This window comes from Salmo salar, chromosome 13 (genome assembly GCF_965601325.2).
Source record: "Salmo salar chromosome 13, fSalSal1, whole genome shotgun sequence".
Lineage (NCBI taxonomy): Eukaryota > Metazoa > Chordata > Actinopteri > Salmoniformes > Salmonidae > Salmo > Salmo salar.
Window position 1 is genome coordinate 100,629,346 of NC_138303.1, and position 22,172 is coordinate 100,651,517.

A 22,172-nucleotide genomic window follows, 5' to 3' on the forward strand; every position below is an offset into this window, starting at 1 on the left:
GCAATTTTTACTTTGGCTTTCCTAGTCAGCTCATAGATACTTTGCCATTTGATGCACATACAGTAATAAGGGCTGACTGTAAAGCACCTGGCTAAATGTTTTCGACCATCCTAGCCAGTGGAGGTTGCTGAAAGGAGGACGGCTCCTAATAATGGTGGAAATGGAGTGGAATGGTATGACCCCCCCCCCCCCCCCCCCCCCCAATTCCGCTTTGATCATACAAATGGGTTATGTATGTGAATAAATAAAATGCCAGAAACACAGATGATGGAAATTGGTAATGTTTGTATTTTAAAATCACAGTACTTTTGTGTTGTAGTTTAGTACCCCCTGATAAAGATTAACTGGGGTGAATTTGACTTTGATAAACCTACTTTACAATCATGTTGACATCATGGAAAAATGAAAAGAAATCAGCCAAGACCTCAGGGAAAAAAAATTGTAGACCACAAGTCTGGTTCATCCTTGGGGCCAATTTCCAAATGCCTGAAGGTACCATGTTCATCTGTACAAACAATAGTACGCAAGTATAAACACCATGGGACCACGCAGCATTCATACCACTCAGGAAGGAGATGCGTTCTGTCTCCTAGAGATGAACGTACTTCGGTGCGAAAAGTGCAAATCAATCCCAGAACAACAGCAAAAGACCTTGTGACGATGCTGGAGAAAAAAAAGTACAAAAGTATCTAAATCCACAGTAAAATTAGTCCTATATTGACATAACCTGAAAGGCCGCTCAGCAAGGAAGAAGCCACTGCTCCAAAACTGCCATAAAAAAATCCAGACTATGATTTGCAACTGCACATGGGGACAAAGATCATACTTTTTGGAGAAATGTCCTCTGGTCTGATGAAACACAAATCGAAAAGATTGGCCATAATGACCATCGTTATGTTTGGAGGAAAAAGGGGGAGGCTTGCAAGCCAAATAATACCATCCCAACTGTGAAGAACAGGGGTGGAAGCATCATGTGGGAGTGCTTTGCTGCAGGAGGGACTGGTGCACTTCACAAAATTGATGGCATCATGAGGTAGGAAAATTATGTGGATATATTGAAGCAACATCTCAAGACATCAGTCAGGAAGTTAGAGCTTGGTCACAAATGGGTCTTCCAAATGGACAATGAACCTAAGCATACTTCCAAAGTTGTGGCAAAATGGCTTAAGGACAACAAAATCAAGCTATTGGAGTGGCCATCACAAAGCCCTGACCTCAGTCCTATAGAACATTTGTGGGCAGAACTGAAAAAGCACATGTGAGCAAGGAGCCCTACAAACCTGACTCGGTTACACCAGCTCTGTCAGGAGGAATGGGCCAAAATTCACCCAACTTATTGTGGGAAGCTTGTGGAAGGCTACCTGAAACATTTGACCCAAGTTAAACAATTTAAAGGCAATGCTACCAAAAACTAATTGAGTGTATGTAAACTTCTGACCCACTGGGAATGTGATGAAAGAAATAAAACCTGAAATCACTCTCTACTATTATTCTGACATTTCACATTCTTAAAATAAAGTGGTGATCCTAACTGACCTAAAACAGGGAATTTTACTAGGATTGAATGTCAGGAATTGTGACAAACTGAGTTTAAATGTATTTGACTAAGGTGTGTGTAAATTCCGACTTCAACTGTATCTCCCTCTCTAACTTTAAGCATCAGCTGTCAGAGCAGCTTACCCATCGCTGCAGCTGTACACAGCCCATCTGTATACAGCCCATCCAACCAACTACCTATCTCATCCCCATATTTGTTTTTCTGCTCTTTTGCACACCAGTATTTCTACTTGCACATCCTCATCTGCACATCTATCACTCCAGTGTTAATTGCTAAATTGTAATTACTTTGCCACTATGGCCTATTTATTGCCTTACCTCCTTACTTCATTTGCACACACTGTATACAGATTTTTCTATTGTGTTGTTGACTGTACGTTTGTTTATCCCATGTGTAACTCTGTGTTGTTTTTGTCGCAGTGCTTTGCTTTGTCTTGGCCAGGTCGCAGTTGTAAATGAGAACTTGTTCTCAACTGGCCTACCTGGTTAAATAAAGGTAAAATAAAAAAACTGAGTGGCTACTCACTGTTTGTTATCCTGCATAGTCGATTTACCCCAACCTACATGTACAAATTACCTCGACTAATTATTACCTCGACTAATTACATCGACTCGGTAACCCCTGTATATAGCGTCATTATTGTTATTCTATTGTGTTATTTTTATATTTTATTTTATTTAGTAAATATTTTCTTATCTCTATTTTCTTAAAACTGCATTGTTGGTGAAGGGCTTGTAAAGTAAGCCTTTCATGGTCTTTATTTTCATTTTATTTAACCAGTTAAGAAAAAAACGGAAGACGCAGGGCCAATTGTGCGCTGCCCTATGGGACTCCCAATCACGGCTGGTTGTGATACACCCTGGTTCGAGTCCAGGCTGTATGTAGTGACGCCTCTAGCACTGAGATACAGTGCCTTAGACCACTGCACTACTCGGGAGGTCTACACCCGTTGTGTACGGCACATGTGACAAATAACATTTGAGTTGATTTGATTAACATTTGATGCCTACCTCCGTTAAACCCCATCGAAGAAGAATGGTCTGTTTGGTCTGTTTCGCAAGCGTTCCCAGAAGTCTCGCGATGTTGCGCCTCTCGGTTTAAGAAACTCTGAGACATTTGGTCAATCTCTATTGTTTAAAAACTACTATTCCCATAATCCCCATCACGAATTACATTTGACGTCACCGAAAACATCATGGCGTGGTAGTGTGTTCAAGGGCGCTAAACTTAGAATAAAACATCAAACATATGGAATATATCTCTAAAAAAGGAATTTAATCACGAGGTTTGTATTTGTATTGATCATGATACGTATTTGGAGAAGAGGAAGTTAGTCTTAGCTAGATTGCTACATTGCTTTCCTAGGCGTAGAACTTATAGCATGCTAATAATAATGCTCTTTTGCCGTTACTATTCTGTTATAACAAATGCTAGCTAGCTAGCAAGATAATGCAATTCATTATCAGATGTCTGTATCTCGCTATACGTTTTCTGGTGCATGTATTTACCACCCCAATCATGTAATCATCTGTGTCACAGTCTCTCTCTGCAGTAGGACAGAATGCTCCGCAGATCCAGGATCAGTGTTCGGCCCAACGTCAGGCCGGCAGGCAGAGGCCCAGCAGCCCCAGCCTCCTCCCAAAACACTCCTCCATCGTCCCAGACCACCGAGGCTCCTTCCCAGGCAGGGGGCCAGGAGGTGGACACCACCACTACTGCAGAACCAGAAACCTCCACAGAGTCCACCACACCCAGAGAGTGAGGAAAAGTCTGTCATTAAATCAAATGTATTATAGTCCCTTTTACAGCAACATTTGTCAATGATTAGTTGCTGCTGGCCAGCAGTCAGAGCTGGTTCTGGAGGTTCGTAACCTCTCATAGGATTTATAATTGTTGTAGAATTGAGAACTGTTCAAGGTAACATGGGTTATACACATTAGTAACTTGCTTCTTTCCCAACAACCATCCACTGACTGTGTGGCTGCTCACGTATTCCTTGATTGTCAGCATTGTTTCTGATCCTTTTGTTTTTTGGTATAGGGATGAAAAAGACCCAAATCGTGAGGCTTCCAGTGGCACCCCCTCAGACAGTATTCAAAGGAGGAAGAGGTTCTCTTTCATGCCAAACCTTGCCAAACCACGGGCTGCTGCAACCCCGGCCCTCACCCTCTCCTCCCCCCGGACCTCCAAGTCCCCTGTGAGAGCAGGCACTGAGACCCCAGCCCCTGAGGCTCCAGGGGCCCCCAGCGAGACAGATGCTGGACCCTCACAGGGCATGAGATACCCAAGGCGGAGACCCTCTGGAGGTAGTAGGCAGGCCAAAGTACAACCCAAACCCAGCCCCCTGTCCCCATCTTCCCCAGCCCCTGAGACAACAACCCCCCCACTGGGGAAGCAGGCAGTGGATTACTCATTCCCGTCACAACAGACCCTGCAGGCAGCAGATAAGGAGGAAACATCCTCACAGCTCACCAAACAAGACAAAGGCAGCATCCAATTAGATCTCTCGAAAAAAACACCAGCCACTAAAGCTCCATCCACTCCATTAGAGAATGTCCCATCATCCTCCCTTCCACACAAAGAGGGTATCTCAGTATCTGAGAGAGCTAAGACTCTGGTAGCCAGGTCTGTGTCTGTTGGGCTCACCGGGTTGGCACTAGGGAAGTCCAGGCTTAGCAGATTCCTGAATGACCCAACGGACCTGCAGAGGCTGGCCAAGGCCCGGAAGCTCAGAGAACTGCTGAGACAGGAGATGAACAAGGAAAAGGTGAGATTGGTTTCAGTCTCACTGATTTTCTTTAGTTCAGAGATTAAGGCTTGATAATGTAATCTTGTGAAGCTAACACATGATGCATGTTTGATAGCACAGACTCTGCAAAGAATGTAGGATTATTATTGCAAATTGATAGGTTAAGCGAAGCACTTGGTGTACCTCCAACACACACAGTTGAAGTCGGAAGTTTACATACACTTAGGTTGGAGTCATTAAAAGTAGTTTTTCAACCACTCCACAAATTTCTTGTTAACAAACTATAGTTTTGGCAAGTCGGTTAGGACATCTACTTTGTGCCGGACACAAGTAATTTTTACAACAATTGTTTACAGACAGATTATTTCACTGTATCACAATTCCAGTGGGTCAGAAGTTTACATACACTAAGTTGACTGTGCCTTTAAACAGCTTGGAAAATTCCAGAAAATGATGTCATGGCTTTAGAAGCTTCTGATAGGCTAATTGATGCCTAAAGATACCACGTTCATCTCTACAAACAATAGTACGCAAGTATAAAAACCATGGGACCACGCGTTCTGTCTCCTAGAGATGAACGTACTTTGGTGCGAAAAGTGCAAATCAATCCCAGAACAACAGCAAAGGACCTTGTGAAGATACTGGAGGAAACAGGTACAAAAGTATTTATATCCACAGTAAAACGAGTCCTATATCGACGTAACCTGAAAGGCCGCTCAGCAAGGAAGAAGCCACTGCTGCAAAACCGCCATAAAAAATCCAGACTACGGTTTGCAGCTGCACATGGGGACAAAGATCGTACTTTTTGGAGAAATGTCCTCTCGTCTGATCAAACAAAAATAGAACTGTTTGGCCATAATGACCATCGTTATGTTTGGAGGAAAAAGGGGGAGGCTTGCAAGCCAAATAATACCATCCCAACTGTGAAGAACAGGGGTGGAAGCATCATGTTGTGGGAGTGCTTTGCTGCAGGAGGGACTGGTGCACTTCACAAAATTGATGGCATCATGAGGTAGGAAAATTATGTGGATATATTGAAGCAACATCTCAAGACATCAGTCAGAAAGTTAAAGCTTGGTCGCAAATGGGTCTTCCAAATGGACAATGACCCCAAGCATACTTCCACTGTTGTGGCAAAATGGCTTAAGGACAACAAAGTCAAGGTATTGGAGTGGCCATCACAAAGCCCTGACCTCAGTCCTACAGAAAATGTGTGGGCAGAACTGAAAAAGCGTGTGCGAGCAAGGGGGCCTACAAACCTGACTCAGCTACACCAGCTCTGTCAGGAGGAATGGGCCAAAATTCACCCAACTTATTGTGGGAAGCTTGTGGAAGTCTACCTGAAACGTTTGACCCAAGTTTAACAATTTAAAGGCAATGCTACCAAATACTAATTGAGTGTATGTAAACTTCTGACCCACTGGGAATGTGATGAAAGAAATAAAAGCTGAAATAAATCATTCTCTCTACTATTATTCTGACATTTCACATTCTTAAAATTAAAGTGGTGATCCTATCTAACCTAAGACAGACTTTTTACTATGGTTAAATGTCAGGAATTGTGAAAAACTGAGTTTAAATGTATTTGGCTAAGGTGTATGGAAACTTCCGACTTCAACTGTACTATGTCTATATCAGGGATAGGCAATTTTGATGGGGGTGGGGGACACAAAAAAACAGAACTCATCATGAGGGGCTGCAGTGGCTCATGGGTCTGTGTACCGTTAGCAGTTTTTAATTTTATAACTGATGATCATTACCGTTTGGTAATTCGACCATGCTTAGTACAGGTTTAGATAGCTGGCTGCTTGACTAACTTACCAATCTAAAAAAAAGGTTGCTGACATGGGCTATTTGAGTGACTGCTGATGCACAACCACAACTGAGTCCCCCCCTGATTTTACTGAGTTACAGTTCATATAAGGGAATCAGTCAATTGAAATCAATTCATTAGTCGCTAATCTATGGATTTCACATGAATGGGAATACAGCTATGCATCTTTTGGTCACAGATACCTTAAACAGGTAAGGGTGTGGATAGGGTTGCACATTTTGGGGAATATTCAGAGATAGAAACTTTCTGTGGGAATTAACGGATTAATGCTAATTAATATTACTACCATTTAAATGTAGATGTTTCTTGAATTGGATATATTTACCATATCATATGGAGACAGAAACATAAACCTTTTACCTTATCATATGTAGACATAATTGCAAATGATTAAACCCTCCAATAGAAAAACAACAACAATTTAGTCACGAATTGATCTTTAATTAAATGAGTTGACTCTTCACATGGTATGATTTCACTGAACAACAAAAGAACGGGAATATTGAATGATCCCCAATGATCCATCGCATCTCCCAAAAACGTTTTCAACATACATCTGTAAAATGATAGTCTAGAAACTAAAGCTTTGGTTGTCTTCCTCTCAGTCTTCCTCTCAGGCTTCCATGTCTTCTCCCCGGACCTCCTCAATGTCCACCTCTTGAACATCAGACTCTGAGGCCTCATCTTCACTGTCACTTTCCAACCTTGTTGAGGATGGCTCATTGTCAGGCTGAAAAAGCCTCACATTTGCCCGGATGGCCACCAATTTTTCAACCCTCGTATTGGTCAGCCTGTTGCGTGCTTTGGTGTGTGTGTTCCCAAACAAGGACCAGTTGCGCTCTGAGGCGGTGGGATTTGGAGAAAACAGGGGAAAGAGCCTCAGATTCACAAAGTCCCTTCCACCAGGTGGCTGATGAGATATGTTGGCACGACTGCCATATTGCATCTCCATCCCAAAGCCCTTGCTTGGAAGTGTACTTCGTCATACTGCCAAGAGCCTTGCCCTCATCCAGGCCAAGGTGGCGAGACACGGTAGTGATGACACCATAGGCCTTGTTGATCTCTGCACCAGACAGGATGCTCTTGCCAGCATACTTGGGGTGCAACATGTACGCTGTGGCGTGTATGGGCTTCAGGCAGAAGTCTTCATGCTTTTTGATATATTTCAGAACTGCAGTTTACTCTGCTTGGAGCAACAGTGAAGTGGGCAGGGCAGTACGGATTTCTTCTCTTACATCTGCAAGCAGAGTCTCAGCATCAGACAGGATGCATTGTCTCCCTCAATCTGTGCAATGACTACTACTATAGGTTTCAGGAGTTTCAGGCTGCTTACCACTTTCTCCAAAATACATCATCCAGGAGGATCCTCTTGATGCGGCTGTCAGTATCGGCAGACTGTGATATAGCCATTTCTTGGAGAGACTCCTTCCCCTCCAGGAGACTGTCAACCATGATGACAACACCACCCCAACGGGTGTTGCTGGGCAGCTTCAATGTGGTGCTCTTATTCTTCTCACTTTGCTTGGTGAGGTAGATTGCTGCTATAACTTGATGACCTTTCATACCTAACCATTTAATTGGCTCTCTTGTAGAGTTTATCCATTGTTTTCAGTGCCATGATGTCATTGAGGAGCAGATTCAATGCATGAGCAGCACAGCCAATGGGTGTGACGTGAGGGCAGGACTCCTCCACCAAGCAGCCTTCATGTTCGCAGCATTGTCTGTCACCAGTGCAAATTCCTTCTGTGGTCCAAGGTCATTGATGACTGCCTTCAGCTCATCTGCAATGTGGAGACCGGTGTGTCTGTTGTCCCTTGTGTCTGTGCTCTTGTAGAACACTGGTTGAGAGGTGGAGATGATGTAGTTAATTATTCCTTTCCCACGAACATTCGACCACCCATCAGAGTTGATTGCAATACAGTCTGCTTTCTCTATGATTTGCTTGACCTTCACTTGAACTCTGTTGAACTCTGCATCCAGCAAATGAGTATATAAATCATGTCTGGTTGGAGGGGTGTATGCTGGGCGAAAGAACATTCAGAAATCTCTTCCAATACACATTGCCTGTGAGCATCAGAGTTGAACCAGTTGCATACAGAGCTTGAGCAAGACATTCATCAGCATTTCTCTGACTACGTTCCTCCATTGAGTCAAAAAAACTTCTGACTCCAGGAGGACCATGAGCTGTGTCTAATTCATCATTTTCACCTCGAATAGAAGTAGAGGGACTTTTGTCAGAGGTTGCTTATTGTGAGCGCTGAGGGAACTTTGTGCACTTGGCCAGATGATTCTGCATATTTGTTGCTTTCTTCACATATGATTTGGCACAGTATTTGCAAATGTACACAGCTTTTCCTTCTACATTAGCTGCAGTGAAATGTCTCCACACATCAGATAGTGCCCGTGGCATTTTCCTATAAAGATTAGAAAAAAAATAGTAAAAAAAATAATAATACAATTCCATGTAAAGATAAATAGTTAAGCAGTTAGATTAAACATCTAATTTGTAAGATAAATGCTTTAAAATGAAACATTTATGGAAACAGGTGAATTAACACTCCTCAGTTAGCAGGCTCGAACAAGCTAAAACCCACATGGTAGCAAAAACTAACTAGCAGAAATTGTTAACAGGTTAGAAATGATTTAAACACACTTTACTGTAGGCTACTATTTAATAGTTAACAGAAAAGCTAGTATGTCATATGAAATATTTTCACCCCACCCAGTATTGTAATCAAAACTTACCAGAAAGCATTTAGTCCTTGGCTCAGACAGTGTAGTAGTGTGGGCTCAATAGCATCTCATTAGTTGCAAGATCTTGAGAATCAGCTGTACATGTGATGGAAGAATGCACTGTGCATGCAGAGGGTTGCAATTCCATTGAATTGTGGATAGTTTAACCAAAATATGCCACAATACCTAGAATTGCCTTATGTGTATCCCACAAAAAAAGGTTCACTGTTATAACCTACATTTTTTGATGAATTTAAGCAAAATTCCCAAAACTCCCAGGGCTTAACTTCCCATGGAAAATGTACGGAAAATTCTGGAAATTTACTGGAAAGTTTCTGACCTTTTGCAACCCTAGGTTTGGATCAGAAAACCAGTCAGTATCTGCTGTGACGACCATTTTCCTCATGCAGCACGACATATATCCTTTGCATAGAGTTGATCAGGCTGTTGATTGTGGCCTGTGGAATGTTGTCCCACTCCTCTTCAATGACTGTGAGAAGTTGCTGGATATTGGTGGGAACTGGAACATTCTGTCGTATACGTTGATCCACAGCATCCCAAACATGTTCAATAGGTGACATGTCTATTGACTATGCAGGCCATGGAAGAACTGGGATGATTTCAGCTTCCAGGAATTGTGTACAGATCCTTGTGACATGGGACCGTGCATTATCATGCTGAAACATGAGGTGATGGTGGCAGATGAATGGCATGACAATGGGCCTCTGGATCTCGTCACGGTATCTCTGTGCATTCAAATTGCCGTCAATAAAATGCAATGGTGTTCGTTGTCCATAGCTTATGCCTACCCATACCATAACCCCATGGGGCATTCTGTTCACAACGTTGACACCAGCAAACCACTTGGCCACACAACACCATACACGTGGTATGCGGTTGTGAGGCCGGTTATACGTACTGCCAAATTCTTTAAAACGACATTGGAGGCGGCTTATGGTAGAGAAATGAACATTCAATTATCTGGCAACAGCTCTGGTGGATGTTTCTGCAGTAAGCATGCCAATTGCAAGCTCCCTCAAAACTTGACATCTGAGGCATTGAGTTGTGTGACAAAACTGCACATTTTAGAGTGGTCTTTGATTGTCCCCAGCACAAGGTGCACCTGTGTGTGTAATGATCATGCTGTTTAATCAGCTTCTTGATATGCCACACCTGTCAAGTGGATGGATTATCTTGGCAAAGGAGAAATACTCACTAACAGGGATGTAAACAAATTTTCTCCAGCAAATTTGAGAGAAATAAGCTTTTTGTGTGTGTGGAAAATTACGGGGATCTTTTACCGTATTACAGGAAAACAGAAAGGAAAACGCCTCACACTGCCTGATGATGCCTGATGAAGACCTAAGGGTCGAAACTTTGTTACAATAAAATCACCTGGGAGCATGAGCAGCAGTGTGTGCCATTTTTCCTTTCTGTTTTCCATGAGTTTGCCTAAAACTCCAGCACTTGAGGAAAGTACCTGGATGTGCATATGTTCTTCAGCTTTTGGACATCTTTTATGTAAACAAAATTTGTGCACAACATTTGAGAGAAATATGTTTTTGGGCGTATGGAAAATTGGGATCTTTTATTACAGCTCATGAAACATGGGACCAACACTTTACATGTTGCGCTTCTTTTTTTGTTCAGTGTTGCCCATCCCTGGTCTATATAAACTCAGCAAAAAAAGAAACGTCCTCTCACTGTCAACTGTGTTTATTTTCAGCAAACTTAACATGTGTTAATATTTGTATGAACATAACAAGATTCAACAACTGAGACACAAACTGAACAAGTTCCACAGACATGTGACTAACAGAAATGGAAAAATGTGTCCCTGAACAAAGGGATTGTCAAAATCAAAAGTAACAGTCAGTATCTGGTGTGGCTACCAGCTGGATTAAGTACTGCAGTGCATCTCCTCCTCATGGACTGCACCAGATTTGCCAGTTCTTGTTGTGAGATGTTACCCCACTTTTCCACCAAGGCACCTGCAAGTTCCCGGACATTTCTAGGGGGAATGGCCTTAGCCCTCACCCTCCGATCCAACAGGTCCCAGACGTGCTCAGTGGGATTGAGATCCGGGCTCTTCGCTGGCCATGGCAGGACACGGACATTGCTGTCTTGCAGGAAATCACGCACAGAACCAGCAGTATGGCTGGTGGCATTGTCATGCTGGAGGGTCATGTCAGGATGAGCCTGCAGGAAGTGTACCACATGAGAGAGGAGGATGTCTTCCCTGTAACGCACAGCGTTGAGATTGCCTGCAATGACAACAAGCTCAGTCCGATGATGCTGTGACACACCACCCCAGACCATGACGGACCCTCCACCTCCAAATCGATCCTGCTCCAGAGTTCAGGCCTCGGTGTAACGCTCATTCCTTTGACGATAAACGCGAATCCGACCATCACCCCTGGTGAGACAAAACCGCGACTTGTCAGTGAAGAGCACTTTTTGCCAGTCCTGTCTGGTCCAGCGACGGTGGGTTTGTGCCCATAGGCGACATTGTTGCCGGTGAGGACCTGCCTTACAACAGGCCTACAAGCCCTCAGTCCAGCCTCTCTCAGCCTATTGCGGACAGTCTGAGCACTGATGGAGGGATTGTGCATTCCTGGTGTAACTCAGGCAGTTGTTGCCATCCTGTACCTGTCCCGCAGGTGTGATGTTCTGATGTACCGATCCTGTGCAGGTGTTGTTACACTTGGTCTGCCACTGCGAGGACGATCAGCTGCCCGTCCTGTCTCCCTGTAGTGCTGTCTTAGGCGTCTCACAGTATGGACATTACAATTTATTGCCCTGGCCACATCTGCAGTCCTCATGCCTCCTTGCAGCATGCCTAAGGCATGTTCACGCAGATGAGCAGGGACCCTGGGCATCTTCCTTTTGGTGTTTTTCAGAGTCTGTAGAAAGGCCTCTTTAGTGTCCTAAGTTTTCATAACTGTGACCTAATTGCCTACTGTCTGTAAGCTGTTAGTGTCTTAACGACCATTCCACAGGTGCATGTTCATTCATTGTTTTGGTTTATTGAACAAGCATGGGAAACAGTGTTTAAACCCTTTACAATGAAGATCTGTGAAGTTATTTGGATTTTTACGAATTATCTTTGAAAGACGGGTCCTGAAAAAGGGACGTTTCTTTTTTTGCTGAGTTTAGTAGCCTAGAGATTCTGTTAAATCACTGGTTGCTGTCACTATTTCCAGATGCTAGATGGCAGCAAAGTACACTGTCAAGATAATAATAATCATATAATGTATATATTTTAAAGATATCTCTTTATTGCTCCACTGAATATAACCGTGTAATGTTTTCAATGCGCAGAAACTGAGGAAAGCCAAGGTGTGTTTGAGTGAATATACGCTGGATCCCTCTAAAATGACCATGAGAGATCTCCTATACTACCTGCCTGATACCAACCCCATGACGTAAGGTTATATATAGGCTACCTTCCGTGTGGGTCCTATACAGTATAATCTGTGTTAAGAGGGTTTTTCTGAGCCCTACGATCCCTGTGCTGTGTGTTCCTACCAGGTCCTATCTGGAAGAGGAACAGAGGGAGAACCAGACTGTTCTGCTGCTCACCCCCCCAAGAGAAGAGTAAGTAGACAGATTACAATGGAAGTGAAATGGATCACACAATATAAAGAGGTGTGCTATGCTGTTTAACCCAACTTAAACTACCATCTCTGTCCCCCACAGGTCCCCTGCGAGGCCCCCAACGCCAGAGGCCCCGGCTGAGACAGCAAGCCAGTGGGATGAGGATGATGATGATGCTAACGATGGGGTGATTGTGCCGCGAGTGAGGGTGGCAGAGGACGGGTCTCTGATCATCGATGAGGAGAGGTCAGTGTTTAAAGAAGCTTTCTACGGTTCCTTTTGACTTCAATAGCCACTTGCCCGTTATCATGACTTATCAGTGTGAGCCATGTCACCTGACTTGGTGTGGGTGTGTCCTCCAGTTTGACGGTAGAGGTCCTGAGGCAGAAGGGGCCAAATCCAGCTGATGATGGAGACCCAATCTTTGAGCGTGGCTCCACAACCACCTACTCTAGCTTTAGGAAAGGGACACACGTCAAACCCTGGTCCAACAAAGGTACAGTATGACAACCACTTGGTATCTGATGTGTACTCCCACATCATGCACAACTAGGCAATCTGCATTTGTTTCTGCACATTGAAACCAAAAGTCTTACTTAAACCAAATGTGTGTGTTTCATCAGAGACAGACATGTTCTTCCTGGCTATCAATATGGTGGGAACAGACTTCTCTATGATTGGACAGCTGTTTCCTCACCGCGGTCGCATTGAGATCAAGGTATATATTACCTGTATACGCTATGATAGTCTCAATATTTCCTGTATAGAATATTCTAATTATTAGCCTCATAAGAAATCACTGATATTCTTAAGATATTTGCTTTACTCATCAAATACTGTAGGTTGGGCTGTATCACTTTAAAACTGTACTAGGCATGGTTGTGTTACTGCAGGTTTATAATTTGGTCTCCTGGTTTTTTATCTTTCAGAACAAATTCAAGAAAGAGGAGAGAGCAAACAGCTGGAGGATAGACAAGGCCTTCAGTAATTTTGGAAAACAATTTTATCAGAAGCATATTACTATACTGAGTCATTATAGATGGGATTGGGGAATCAAACGCATTATGGTATTTTCTCTGTTCAGAGGAGAAGCGTAGGCTGGATCTGGAGTTCTTCACTGGCCTCTTGGAGAAGATCTTGGGCATCGAGGCGAAGAGTAACAAAAACAACAAGTCCCCCACGGAGAAGAAAGTGATCAAGAAAAATAAGAGAAAACCAATAGGTAACTAAGATACATTTCCTTGTCTACTTCGTATTGGTCGTGTAGGGACTTCCACCACAAGTCAATGCCTGAATTTCTCAGAGTGGATTTGCTATGTGTTGCATCACATATGGCATCTCTCACCCATGTTATCTGGTGAAAGTGATGAGATTTCTTGGTCATAGTTCATATTAAGAGGGTAGTAATGTCTTCAGCCTCACTCACTAGCCATCCTTGCGTTCTTTATGGGTCTCAATATCTCTCTGCTCTCTGTCCATCAGAAAAGAAAGCAGCGAATCAGTTGAGTGACGTGGAGGAGGAGAGGCCAGATGCGGAGATGGACAGCGACGAGGTGGAGGGAGAGAAGGAAAACGTCTCTAACGTAGGGACCACACCTGCCGCTGACGCCACCACCCCCAAGAGAAAACGCAAAAGGAAGGATGGAGGAGAGTCCTCCCCTAAAAAAGCAATGTATAGAAAGAAAAAGAAGAGCAGCAACCTGATAACAAGTGATCAAGGTGCGGTTGAACCACCATGACTTCAGCAGTGCTTTTCACAGTAGCCATATAACTCAATTAAAATGCACAACATTTAGTAACTAAGGATCTTGTCTTACTTACTGACATTGTTGTGTCCTCTGCTTCCTCAGAAGAGGCTGGAGTACTGCAAGGTGAAGTACCTGAGGACCAGTCACCTGCTGAAAGGTAACGTGCAGTTTGGAAACAATTTCACTATAGGATAGGAAACAAGTGTTACGTGCTGAGATATCTCTATTCTGTATTTTTGTATTAGTTCAAAGCAAGCAGAAGGCCCAGTGGAAGGCGATAAGGGTCATGTGGAGATCAAACCAGCCCAGCTGTCCCGTGGTCGACCCCAGAGACCCCTCCCTAACCTGGGGAGGAAGTGGGGCCAGAGAGGCCTGCATCCCAAGACCAAGCCTAAAGATAAGGATAAAGATGGGCCCACACCTGTGGAGGAGGAGAACATTGAAGAAGGAGTTTCTAAGGAACAGGTTGGTCTTTGTGTTGGGAGGAAAACCTAATTTAAGACAGCAAATAGAGGTTATATTCTCGTCAACATCATCGTGGATAGAAATGTTCCTGTGGTCATATAATGTTTCAGGGCGGCAGATAGCTTAGCAGTTAGAGCGTTGGGCTAGTAACCCTTGAGCAAGACACTTAACCCTAATATGCTCCAGGAGCTCCGTACTACTATGGCTGACCCTGTAAAACAACCCATTTCCCTGCACCTATCTAGTGTATGTGACAATAAAACATATAAACTGAGTGTACACAACATTAAGAAGACCTTCCTAATATTGAGTTGCACCCCTTTAGCCCTCAGAACAGCCTCAATTCATAAGGGGATTGGACTACAAGGTGTCGACAGTGTTCCACAGGGATGATGGCTCATGTTGACTCCAATGCTTCCCACAGGTGTGTCAAGTTGGCTGGATGTCCTTTGGGTGGTGGACCATTGTTGATACACACGGGAAACTGTTGAGTGTGAAAAACCCAGAAGTGTTGCAGTTCTTGACCCAAAACCGGTGTGCCTGGCACCTTCTACCATACCCCATTCAAAGGCACTTCAATCTTTTGTCTTGCCCGTTCACCCTCTAAATGGCACACATACACAATCCATGTCTCAATTGTCTCAAGGCTTTAAAATCTTTCTTTAATAACCTCTTAAAGATCTGACCCTTTTTTTAGATTATCGCCAAAATTGACATTTTAACAAATCTAACTGCCTGTAGCTCAGGACCTGAAGCAAGGATATGTATATTCTTGATACCATTTGAAAGGAAACATTTTGAAGTTTGTGGAAATGTGAAATTAATGTAGGAGAATATAACACATTAGATCTGTTAAAAGATAATGCAAACAAAAAACATGCACTTTCAGTGTTTTCCCCATCATTTTGAGATGCAAGAGGAGGAGTTTAGGAGCAATTTAGATTTTGGCCACCAGGTGACAGCAGTACTGCACAATATTTTCTATCAAGTCTGGCCGAATGTGCCGAATTGGTCAATTGATACATCTTCAAGTACATAACTATAGAGAACATATAAAAATTAAGTTTACACACTCCCAGGAATGTGATACAAGATGGATCATTAGCTTCCCTACAGAAAAAACACATCTAGATGGCCGGGCGGGGTGATGTGTGGAGCCAGAGACAGCAGTGGGGTTAAACTGCAGAACCCAGTCCCTACATTTGAATATAAAAAATGATTTTATCAAACAAAACTATCTCTGGGACACTCAGAATGATAAATCAGAGCAAGATTACTGAATGTAAGTACATTACTTCAGAGGTGAATGTATCAAACCAGTTGCCGTGGTAAAGTTTTTTTGTTGTTGTGCACTCTCCTCAAACAATAACATGGCATTTCACTGTAATAGCTACTGTAAATTGGACAGTGCAGTTAGATTAACAAGAATTTAAGTTTGCTGTTACTTACAACATCATTCTAGTCACATTTGCGCACGTTAGCAACAACCGTTCCGGTATAGGGACACCGATCCTACGGGATCTTTAGGTTTTAACATGTCTTCTCCCCTTCATCTACAGTGGGGGGAAAAAAGTATTTGATCCCCTGCTGATTTTGTACGTTTGCCCACTGATAAAGAAAGGATCAGTCTATAATTTTAATGGTAGGTTTATTTGAACAGTGAGAGACAGAATAACAACAAAAAATATCGAGAAAAATGCATGTTAAAAATGTTATAAATTGATTTGCATTTTAATGAGGGAAATAAGTATTTGACCCCCTCTCAATCAGAAAGATTTCTTGCTCCCAGGTGTCTTTTATACAGGTAACGAGCTGAGATTAGGAGCACACTCTTAAAGGGAGTGCTCCTAACCGCAGCTAGTTACCTGTAAAAAAGACACCTGTCCACAGAGGCAATCAATCAATCAGATTCCAAACTCTCCACCATCGCCAAGACCAAAGAGCTCTCCAAGGATGTCAGGGACAAGATTGTAGACATACACAAGGCTGGAATGGGCTACAAGACCAGCTTGGTGAGAAGGTGACAACATTTGGTGCGATTATTCGCAAATGGAAGAAACACAAAATAACTGTCAATATCCCTCGGCCTGGGGCTCCATGCAAGATCTCACCTCGTGGGGTTGCAATGATCATGAGAACGGTGAGGAATCAGCCCAGAACTACACGGGAGGATCTTGTCAATGATCTCAAGGCAGCTGGGACCATAGTCACCAAGAAAACAATTGATAACACACTACGCCGTGAAGGACTGAAATCCTGCAGCGCCCGCAAGGTCCCCCTGCTCAAGAATACATATACATGCCCGTCTGAAGTTTGCCAATGAACATCTGAATGATTCAGAGGACAACTGGTGAAAGTGTTGTGGTCAGATGAGACCAAAATGGAGCTCTTTGGCATCAACTCAACTCGCCGTGTTTGGAGGAGGAGGAGGAATGCTGCCTATGACCCCAAGAACACCATCTCCACCGTCAAACATGGAGGTGGAAACATTATGCTTTGGGGGTGTTTTTCTGCTAAGGGGACAGGACAATTTCACCGCATCATTTGACGGGGCCATGTACTGTCAAATCTTGGGTGAGAACCTCCTTCCCTCAGCCATGGCATTGAAAATGGGTCCTGGATGGGTATTCCAGCATGACAATGACCCAAAACACACGGCCAAGGCAACAAAGGAGTGGCTCAAGAAGAAGCACATTAAGGTCCTGGAGTGGCCTAGCCAGTCTCCAGACCTTAATCCCATAGAAAATCTGTGGAGGGAGCTGAAGGTTCGAGTTGCCAAACGTCAGCCTCGAAACCTTAATGAATTGGAGAAGATCTGCAAAGAGGAGTGGGACAAAATCCCTCCTGAGATGTGTGCAAACCTGGTGGCCAACTACAGGAAATGTCTGACCTCTGTGATTGCCAACAAGGGTTTTGCCACCAAGTACTAAGTCATGTTTTGCAGAGGGGTCAAGTACTTATTTCCCTCATTAAATTGCAAATCATTTTATAACATTTTTGACGTGCGTTTTTCTGGATTCTTTTGTTGTTATTCTGTCTCTCACTGTTCAAATAAACCTACCATTAAAATTATAGACTGATCATTTATTTGTAAGTGGGCAAACGTACAAAATCAGCAGAGGATCAAATACTTTTCCCCCCCACTGTACACTGACTGAAGTGGATTTAACAAGTGACATCAATAAGGGATCATAGGTTTCACCTGGATTCACCTGGTCAGTCTATATCGTGGAGGCAGCTCTGCAGAGTCGTCACTAGCTGGCACAGCCACAGTCATAAAATCTGATTTTAAACCTAACCTTAACCACACTGCTAACCCTAATGCCTAACCCTAACCTTAAATTAAGACCATAAAGCTCATTTTTGTTTTAATGAAATTTTGCAATATAGCCAATTTTGACATCGCAGCTGGCCCATCTACCAGAAATTGCTCAGTTCTGCCTCATCCCAATAAACGTCAACCTGCATAATGCACACCGATCACACACAATTGTTTATTGTCCTTAGAATGTTACAAATGTTTTAAATTAATATCAACTCAGATAGTACTGTCCAACCTCTACTTTAACACTTTCAGGTTGATAAAGCTGCTTCGTTGAAAGTCAGTCAAAAGAAGAAGAAGAAAGCTGGTGATGTCTCTGAGGAAGAGGAGGAAGAAGCCAACGATAAACCCATCAAACCCACCAGGTAGGTACAGTTCAAGTCGGAAGTTTACATACACTTAAGTTGGAGTCATTAAAACTCGTTTTTCAACCACTCCACAAATTTCTTGTTAACAAACTATAGTTTTGGCAAGTCGGTTAGGACAGCTACTTTGTGCATGACACAAGTAATTTTTTCCAACAATTGTTTACAGACAGATTATTTCACGTATAAGTCACTGTATCACAATTCCAGTGGGTCAGAAGTTTACATACCCTAAGTTGACTGCCTTTAAACAGCTTGGAAAATTCCAGAAAATGATGTCATGGCTTTAGAAGCTTCTGATAGGCTAATTAACATAATTTGAGTCAATTGGAGGTGTACCTGTGGATGTATTTAAAGGCCTACCTTCAAACTCAGTGCCTCTTTGCTTGACATCATGCGAAAATCAAAAGAAATCAGCCAAGACCTCATAAAAAAAAATTGTAGACCTCCACAAGTCTGGTTCATCCTTGGAAGCAATTTTCAAACGCCTGAACGTACCACGTTCATCTGTACAAACAATAGTACGCAAGTATAAACACCATGGGACCACGCAGCAGTCATACCGCTCAGGAAGGAGACGCGTTCTGTCTCCTAGAGATGAACGTACTTTGGTGCGAAAGGTGCAAATCAATCCCAGAACAACAGCAAAGGACCTTGTGAAGATGCTGGAGGAAACGGGTACAAACGTATTTATATCCACAGTAAAACGAGTCCTATATCGACATAACCTGAAAGGCCGCTCAGCAAGGAAGAAGCCACTGCTCCAAAACCGCCATAAAAAGCCAGACTACGGTTTGCAACTGCACATGGGGACAAAGATTGTACTTTTTGGAGAAATGTCCTCTGGTTTGATGAAACAGAAATAGAAAAGTTTGGCCATAATGACCATCGTTATGTTTGGAGGAAAAAGGGGGAGGCTTGCAAGCCGAAGAACACCATCCCAACTGTGAAGCACGGGGGTGCTAGCATCATGTTGTGTGGGTGAATTGCTGCAGGAGAGACTGGTGCACTTCACAAAATAGATGGCATCATGAGGTGTGAAAATTATGTTGATATATTGAAGCAACATCTCAAGACATCAGTCAGGAAGTTAAAGCTTTGTCGCAAATGGGTCTCCCAAATGGACAATGACCCCAGGCATACTTCCAAAGTTGTGGCAAAATGGCTTAAGGACAACAAAGTCAAGGTATTGGAGTGGCCATCACAAAGCCCTGACCTCAATCATATAGAAAATCTGTGGGCAGAACTGAAAAAGCACATGTGAGCAAGGAGCCCTACAAACCTGACTCAGTTACACCAGCTCTGTCAGGAGGAATGGGCCAAAATTCACCCAACTTATTGTGGGAAGCTTGTGGAAGGCTACCCAAAACGTTTGACCCAAGTTAAACAATTTAAAGGCAATGCTACCAAATACTAATTGAGTGTATGTAAACTTCTGACCCACTGGGAATGTGATGAAAGAAATAAAAGCTGAAAGAAATAATTCTCTCTACTATTATTCTGACATTTCACATTCTTAAAATTAAAGTGTTGATCCTAACTGACCCAAGACAGGGAAGTTTTACTAGGATTAAATGTCAGGAATTGTGAAAAACTGAGTTTAAATGTATTTGGCTAAGGTGCACACACACACACTGAAGAAGGTCACAGCCATGGATTGTAGTGGACAATCTAATTGTTTGTTTGTGTATTTCAGGTATGGTAGAAAACCCCAAAAGACACAGCTCCTGAATTACCCTGCAAAGGAGGAGGGGGACTCGCCCTCTGACTCTGCCCCCACTCCTGCCTCAAACGGATCCCCCTCCACTTCCTCCTCATACACCAAGCCGAAAGCCAAACCACCAACCAGAAGGGCCAAAATCAAACCTGGCCCCGCCCTGCCAGGTAGGAAGGGCCAATCAGCGGCCCGGAAACCCAAGCTGATAACCCTGAGGGCATCCCAGTCTGAAGATGATGATGATGATGAGGAGGGAGGAAGAGAACAGAAAGAGGAGGCACAGGCCCAGGGGGACCACCACAATCCCACAAGTGCCCGGGAGGAGAACCAGGCGCCAGCGTTTGTTCCTATGAGCCTTCGCTCGCCACAACCCGTCGTCACAGAGGTTGAGGAGACCATGGAGGAGGTGAGAGTGGTGACACACATACCATTTTCATACTACGGAGCCGACATGTACAGCGCTGGCCTGGTTACGCATCCACCATAATTGCTGGAACTGTACTAGAAAGCACATGTCAGTTACTCCAGTAGGCTACCAGTCAATAGGCTACCAGTCAATAGGCTTCCAGTGTGGCAAGTGCTGCTGGTATGCTTTTTTTTTGCCAGCACATTGCTAACCTCTGTTTAACCAGCTAAACAGCTGCTTCTGGCAGAAATGTGTCTGGAGTTACTTTCTAGCTAAAAGGTTGGAGTTCGGACTAACAGTATACTTCCTCTTCCAATTATTATGTGGGGAGGTCAAAATAGTTTTTCATTGTCTACCAAATCTATTCATTTTTAAATGTTGATTACTTCTCCTTGCCATTATCATTCACCTAATGATAAGACAAGACGTGAAAAAATATGCTTTTGATAATGTATGATGGCAAGAAAAGGTTGAAGACCCCTCCTTATGCAGTGTCTTGGAAAGTATTCGAACCCCTTGACTTTTTCCACATTATGTTACGTTACAACCTTATTCTAAAATGTATTAAATATTTATTTTCCATCATCAATCTACACACACTACCCCATAATGAAAATCAAAACAGGTTCTGCAAATTTAATAGCATATTTACATAAGTATTCAGACCCTTTACTTGAAGCACCTTTGGCAACGAAAACAGCCTCGAGTCTTCTTGGGTATGACGCTACAAGCTTGGCACACCTGTATTTGTGGATTTTCTCCCATTCTTCTCTGCAGATCCTCTCAAGGTCTGTCAGGTTGGATGGGGAGCGTTGCTGCACAGCTATTTCCAGGTCTCCAGAGATGTTTGATCGGGTTCAAGTCCGGACTCTGGCTGGGCCACTCAAGGCCATTCAGAGACCTGTCCTGTAGCCACTCCTGCGTTGTCTTGGCTGTGTGCTTAGGGTCGTTGTCCTGTTGGAAGGTGAACCTTCGCCCCAGTCTGAGGTCCTGAGAGCAGGACTGTTCTGGGGCAGGTTTTCATGAAGTATCTCTCTGTACTTTGCTCCGTTCATGTTTCCCTCGATCCTGACTAATCTCCCAGTCCCTTCCGCTGAAAAACATCCCACAGCATGATGCTGCACCACCATGCTTTACTGTAGGGATGGTATTGGCCAGGTGATGAGCCGTGCCTGGTTTCTTCCTGATGTGACGCTGGGCATTCAGGCCAAAGAGTTCAGTCTTGGTCTCATCAGACCAGAGAATCTTGTTTCTAATGGTCTGAGAGTCCTTTAGGTCCTTTTTGGCTAACTCCAAGCAGGCTGTCATGTGCCTTTTACTGAGGAGTGGCTTCCGTCTGGCCAATCTACCATAATGGCCTGATTGGTGGAGTGCTGCAGAGATGGTTGTCCTTCTCCCATCTCAACAGAGGAACTCTTGAGCTCTGTCGGAGTGACCATCAGATTCTTGGTCATCTCCCTGACCAATGCCCTTCTCCCCCGATTGCTCAGTTTGGCCGGGCGGCCAGCTCTAGGAAGACTTGGTGGTTCCAAACTTCTTCCATTCAAGAATGATGGAAGCCACTTTGTTCGTGGGGACCTTCAATCCTGTAGAAATGTTTTGGTACCCTTCCCCATATTTATGCCTCGACACAATCCTGTCTTTGAGCTCTACGGACAATTCCTTCAACCTCATGGCT

General features: G+C 43.6%; 1 protein-coding gene across 3 annotated transcripts in view; it reads left to right on the top strand.

Annotated features, from left to right (window-relative positions):
• The first annotated feature begins 2,714 nt into the window (after positions 1–2,714).
• LOC106568365 (uncharacterized) overlaps positions 2,715–22,172 on the top strand; it is a 28,277-nt gene continuing 8,819 nt past the window's right edge. For all 3 annotated transcript variants that reach the window (XM_014138650.3, XM_014138653.3, XM_014138655.3), the window contains exons 1-15: positions 2,715–2,843; positions 3,098–3,316; positions 3,599–4,325; positions 12,196–12,299; positions 12,406–12,471; positions 12,574–12,717; positions 12,834–12,967; positions 13,095–13,189; positions 13,401–13,455; positions 13,556–13,693; positions 13,954–14,190; positions 14,322–14,376; positions 14,465–14,684; positions 18,262–18,371; positions 20,068–20,494. In XM_014138650.3, the coding sequence (XP_013994125.3) occupies positions 3,120–3,316; positions 3,599–4,325; positions 12,196–12,299; positions 12,406–12,471; positions 12,574–12,717; positions 12,834–12,967; positions 13,095–13,189; positions 13,401–13,455; positions 13,556–13,693; positions 13,954–14,190; positions 14,322–14,376; positions 14,465–14,684; positions 18,262–18,371; positions 20,068–20,494 (2,709 nt within the window). In that variant the 5' untranslated portion in view covers positions 2,715–2,843; positions 3,098–3,119. The remainder of the gene's footprint in view (positions 2,844–3,097; positions 3,317–3,598; positions 4,326–12,195; positions 12,300–12,405; positions 12,472–12,573; positions 12,718–12,833; positions 12,968–13,094; positions 13,190–13,400; positions 13,456–13,555; positions 13,694–13,953; positions 14,191–14,321; positions 14,377–14,464; positions 14,685–18,261; positions 18,372–20,067; positions 20,495–22,172) is intronic.